The sequence below is a fragment of the Cervus elaphus genome, chromosome 24, assembly GCF_910594005.1.
Source record: "Cervus elaphus chromosome 24, mCerEla1.1, whole genome shotgun sequence".
NCBI classification, from domain to species: domain Eukaryota; kingdom Metazoa; phylum Chordata; class Mammalia; order Artiodactyla; family Cervidae; genus Cervus; species Cervus elaphus.
Genome location: NC_057838.1, coordinates 23761464 through 23767463, shown reverse-complemented (window position 1 = coordinate 23767463; position 6000 = coordinate 23761464). Strand labels below are relative to the sequence as shown.

General features: G+C 47.6%; 1 protein-coding gene across 1 annotated transcript in view; it reads right to left on the bottom strand.

The window, feature by feature from the left end:
- Positions 1-3833: 3833 nt before the first annotated feature.
- The window catches only part of ITGA9 (integrin subunit alpha 9), a 347247-nt gene continuing 345080 nt past the window's right edge, over positions 3834-6000 (bottom strand). Inside the window, exon 28 of the mRNA XM_043885509.1 lies at positions 3834-4336. Within this exon, the coding sequence (XP_043741444.1) occupies positions 4238-4336 (99 nt within the window). The 3' untranslated portion in view covers positions 3834-4237. The remainder of the gene's footprint in view (positions 4337-6000) is intronic.

Sequence of the window (6000 nt, the reverse complement as noted above, 5' to 3'; positions counted from 1 at the left end):
GAGAAACAAATCATGGACTAAAACCCTGCATACCTGGAACATTTCTAAGGGACAGTGGTTTTCTGCCTTTAATTTGCTAAAGGGCCATTTCCCCCAAATGCCAATCCTTTATTCTGCCTCTACACTTCAGGAAGTCTGAATCAGGTGTAGGTTTCAACAGGTGTAGGTTTACATGTAACCCATGCACAACGGCACTCCCCTGCCATGATGACTTTGCTTTCTAAAAATGACTTTGCTATTGTTCCACAGTTTGTGTATCAGCACCCATCTCAACCACCTAAGGGATCTGCTACATGTTCACAATGAAAACGCGTCCCGGAAGTTTCTAGGAGGCCTGCTGGTTTTGTTTGGAATCTCCTTGCCTCTGGCTCCAGGGCTAAAGGCTACGTATGACTTGGTAAAGGAGAACTTTCTACTGGATTTTCTACAAAGCTTAACCAACTTCAGAATGCTGATGGCTTGGTGATGCTGATTTCATTTTTCTGAAGAATGGACTGACGATGCCTCAGTGACCTCAGTAGCAAGTGATTCTGGACACATGCCTGTCAGTCACTGTAAAACCACCAGACCCGTTGGCTCCTGCCAGTGAGCCTTCATTCCTGAACCTCATGGCCACTTTGTGATGGGTTCAGGGCTCACTTAGGGGGTGTTCCAAATTCCTTAGTCCATGTAAACTGAGCATAAGTGAATCATTCTTGACAAGGAGGCATTCTCTCAATTTCTACAAAGGTCCTTTTTTCATGTTTAAAAAGCGTCTCAATCCTTGTGAGAGCTGATGACTGTGAATACACAGTCAAAAGCTGAAGCTGAAAATGCTATGCAAGAGAATACCAGATAGCATTCCACAGTGAACCCACAGAGGCAGGAAAGATAGAAATTGGAAGGCGCTGTGGAATCTTAAAAGAACCTTCTGGAGAAGGAACAAAGACACACCAACCCATTCTGTCTGCTTCCCTCAAGAGCTTACTGATAGCTTATGAACTGGATGGAGCTGGTGAACTGGCCAAGCCGAGAGTGCTGCTGACCTGCTCGACTTCCCTCTCTATGTCTGTGCTAACTGGTCAACTCTCCACTCCCTGCAGCCCGCCTGTTACTCAGCATCAGGAGATAAGTAGAGGTACCCCCTGCCCCAGACTGGCTGCCTGCATTTCCTCCAGCAGATGCCAAGCATGATTTTCTTAAAGACTGCCCTATTTAGTCTTAGTAACTTCTGGGGTATGTGCTCACTCCTGAGTGTCTACCACTCAGAAGCACATGGATCCTAGCTCTGACACTGGTTATGGAGTCTGCCCTTCCCCCACTGAGGCTGCAGAACTGTGGGCCTGCCAGTTATCCTGTTACACTCTCACCAATGCGTCTGCACCCCTTGCAGGAGGCTGGTGAGTGCCCATTAATGCATTTAGTCAAAGTCGCGGATGGAGTTGTCCCAGGTCTACCACCTGAGAATTCCAAAAGGTGAAAGTGAAAGTCGTTCAGTCATATCTGACTCTTTGCAACCCCATGGATTATATAGTCCATGGAATTCTCCAGGCCAGAATACTGGAGGGATAGGCATTTCCTTCTCCAGGAGATCTTCCCAACCCAGGGATCAAACCCAAGTCTCCCACATTGTAGGCAGATTTTTTACCCGCTGAACTACCGGGAAAGCCCAAGAATACTGGAGTGGGTAGCCTATCCCTTCTCCAGTGGATCTTCCCAAACCAGGAATTGAACCAGGGTCTCCTGCATTGCAGGCAGATTCTTTACCAGCTGAGCCACCAGGGAAGTCCTAAATGATTTGTTTAAGGACACCATGAAACAAGCAAGAGTCTGTCCAAGGAGAGCTGCAAATGAGGTTTTGTAAAGGACTCCATGCTCTACTGTGGGAAGATCTGTCTCCCCCGGGGGCAAAGTGTGTGATGGTATTCCCAGGGGAGCCCCCAGCACTCAGCACAGTGCCTCAGGCACAGCTGGGGTCCACACACATCTGTCCTAGGTGAACTCTCAGTGAGAACTGGTTTCTTTGCCTGCATCTGCCTGTTGTTACCTCAGGGCCTCCACCCCTCAGTGAGAGGCTGTATCTTTAACTTCCTTCTAAGACCAGCCTAGTTCATGCCCTTGGCCCTCTGGCTTCTGTCTACTCCCATGGTCACTGGGAAGGGAAGCATGATGCATTCCGTATCTTCCTGTATCAGAGTCAAGGGCATAAAAAACAAACACGTGCGTGCTCCATGCCAGGTTCACAACCGCCCAGCACTCTCATTTTGCCAAAACTTTAGGTATCTTTGCAAGGACTGGCCAAATATGTGTATAGAAAAACCTGTCTCCCCTGCAGTTGAGTTCTGTGTCTTTTCAACAACACTCACAGGCCCCTTACATGTTAGCCTCCAGTCAACAAGGCCCTAGGACAGAGATGCCTGGTCTTGTTTCTTGTTTCATTCGCGTCTGATGCCATCTGTTTGTACCTGCGGCTTGAGCAGGCTGTGATAAGTCACCGAGGACTCTGTCAGACCCTGCTCTTAGATACCTTTTCCTTCACACCAGGTGGTTTTCCAGCAGTGGCAACAGCAGCCAGGGCTGCTCACCGTTACTGGGTGTTCACCACAGGCCAGGTGCAGTGCTCAACATGCGACCTCCACCCTCTCCTTGCCCTTCCAGAGAATCACACCACACTCAAACCTGGACAGCACTGTGCCTCTGGTAATAAACACTGTCAGGCAGAGAGCTTGCACAGTGAAGCCCATAACTCGGCCTTCAGCCCTGCAGGGGATAGGTGATGACATCAGTGCTATGCCCACAGCCCTTTACATCATTTCTGTGTGCCTCCCAGGTTGGGGTGCGGCTCTCTTTTTGAGGACTGTTCCTGAGCTATGGGGGCTCTTTTGTCGGCATGAAGTGAAAAAATGTTTACATCTCCCCTGGGTGCAAGACTCTGAAAGCTCAGCTCCCTTGCCGCGGGTTGGTACAACTCTGAGGCATAAGTTACCCTCCAGAGGCCCTGCTGCAGGGTTAGGCTGAAGCCCCCCTGCACAGGATGTGCCCTGAAATGACTTCCTTACGTAGCTTCCTCCTTTCCTGTCCTGCCTTCCTCATGTCTTTACTGGCGTGCCCTGGGGAAACTTCCTTCCTAAGTTACTGTGTGAAAATCCTTGTCTCAGGGTCCACTTCTTAAGAATCCCACCTAAGATACAATTTTTTAAAAAAAGACAGGTTGAATGGTCATCTCCGGGAAGGACTCTGCAATTACCATTAGCTGGGACAGCAAGAGTGCTGGGGACGATGGAGATCTCTGACTCAAATTACCGTGAAAAGGCAACACATCACAGCATTCAGACACAAGTCTCTGCTTGACGGCCACTGATTTAGTCCTGGTGGTATGTGGACTCTGATGCACTTTGTCCAGGATGAGATGCCATTCTGAGGTTTACCAGATAACCAATTGGCATTGCTCCAGTCTTTCATGTCTTAATCCAAGTGAAAGGAGGGTGAAATGCCTGCTCTATAAGGTGATGGAGAACAGGCCTCAGGAATCAGGTTTTTCCATCCAAATTCCTGTTGGGACTCTTCCAATGAAAGGTACAGATGAAAAAACACTCTTGGTTCCTTAGCACATTACTTCACACTTGACTCCAGGCAACAAAGACGTGAAATGTCTTCGCGGTCAACCCCAACTGCAGTTGATATATAGCACCACCTGCTTGATGGATTCATCACACGAGGTTTCTTCAGATGATTTCATCTGCAAGTCCTTTTTTTAACAGCAAGTTCCATTCCAAAGTACAACAAGATCTTTTTCCTTTAACATTTGTATGAATGTACATGTATTTCCAAGATTTCAGGCCAGATATCAGTGCTTGAGTGAACTATATAATCATTTAATAGAAATAATAAAACATCGATACAAATATAAAGACATAATCAGTATAAAAGGCTTATATTTATAAAAATACTTTTAGGTTAACAGTTTTCCCCTGAGGGTTGACCACACTTGTTGCATCCATAAATATCCCCCAGCTCTGCAGCCAGCTTTCCAAAGTTCGGAGTTCAACTGGAAAAGGAGATGGTGTTGGTTCCAGTCAGGCGACCTGGCCAAAGTGGCTGCCGCAGGTTGCCACCTGGGCTTGAGAGAATGAGGACAAGAACAGCATCGTGGGGCCTCCGAAAAATCTGGAGAAGATTCTTTCTTCCAAATATGGAAGATACAAAGATCGGGACGACAGGCGAACGATTGGGCCACGTCACGGGGTGGGGTAGCGGGTCACTGGTTTTTCTGGACCCAGTCCCAACTGTCTTCATTCTCTTTCCGGTTCTTCTCAGCTTCAATAATTTCTTTGTACCTTCTGCGAAAGAAGCCCATCTGAAAGGCAGAAAGAGGAGAGGCTGGGTTAGAGATGCTGGAGAATCAACTGCTTTGGTTCCAAAGCTGCCTGGCCCGGGAGGAGGCATGATCTACTTACAGTGCTGGGAAGGCCTGGAAAACTCCTCAGACTAGGCTGATTTAGAAGAAATGTTACATGGAGCCACTCTTCAAAATGCATGGACTCCCTGAAGGCTTTCTTAGGATAAGCTGTTTGTTCCTTGCAATGTACTTCTGGTCCAGTGTTTCCCCAACTCTGTGCTGGGGAACACTAGTTATTGAGCTATTCATAGGTTGTTTGGGGGTAAAGAGGTTCTGTGGTCAAATAAATTTTGGAGACGATGTATTCTTTAAAGAGATTTGTAATGTACAGGAGAACAGCAGAGGATCAAATTAACCCTTTTAGGAAAGGATTGAGACAGCAGTCAGGGACTTGGTATTTCTCAAGCTTATTTAACTTTTGATAAATCGGTTAATATCCTGTGAGACACTAGCCATGGTGAACAATTTGATAAATACTGCTCTCATACAGTAGGCATTTAAAAGTGTGCTCAGGTCTGCATCCTACCTTGCTGTCCTCTAGATCCTTCTCTCCAATCTGTGACCCTAGTGGGCTGCTGTGCACACAACTGGCAGTGTGTGTCTCCCTAGAACCGGCCACTCCTCCTGAACCATGATGGGAGTTTCCTTAGCTTAGTTCTGAAAAGATCTTTCCTTCCAATGTTCATGGCTTTTCACATATGGCAAGATGGATTCCACTTGCACAGACAGTGTAGGCACTATTGCCACAGAACAGTGACCTTCTGTAGTCTAAAGCTGACCTTCTCCCCATGCTCAGGAACACCTGGCATCTCTTGTTCTGTGCTCCCCAGTGTTCATGGCCTCTGTTTCTGAGGTCAGACGTCCTCCTGTATCTGCCTTTAAACATGACTGATGGGAGTGGGTGTACAAATACCCCAGCTCCCTCTCTCCTTGGGTGCGAAACCCTGAGTGAGGTATGTGCTCCATGGAAGTTGCCTGCAGTGGTAACCAGCTTGATGACATCCTTTATTAGCTTCCTTCCTTGCCCTTTCCCTCTCCTGGCCCCCCGTCTGTGTTCCCTGAGATTGTCTTCCAAATAAATGCCCCCAAATCCTGATTTTGATCTCCTTGAGTAGGGGAAATGAAACAGACATGCACTCTTGGCTCACTGCTGGGAGGCTGCACTGCAGGTTTTTGCTACCACACTGTCACTGGCATATAATTCTCACAGTCATATTTGAAGACCTTTGAGACTAGTAATCTCTGCAGTCTGCTGCCAATGGGGGATGTACACATCAAATTCGCCCTAAACAAATTGTTAAGCAAACCCACACTCGCGAGCACATTTAACTCCTTTGTGCATCTGTCATCACACTTCTTCACTGTGAACCCAGCATCTTCTGACTCACTGCATCTTCCTCCTACTCATTGAAAGAGGCTTATGGCCCAGCTGAAGATGAGGACTGTTAAGAGAGCTGCCAAGACAGCACTGGTCACCTCCACCCACATGGCCAAGGAAGTCCTGAGAGTTCCCTTTGAGAGCAGCCAGCAAAGTAGTGCAGACTGATGACCGGGGGGGAGTGGAAGCTTCCACAGAACAGCTGGCAAGGGTCTTGTGTTCTGAGTTTTGGTCCTCAAGGTCC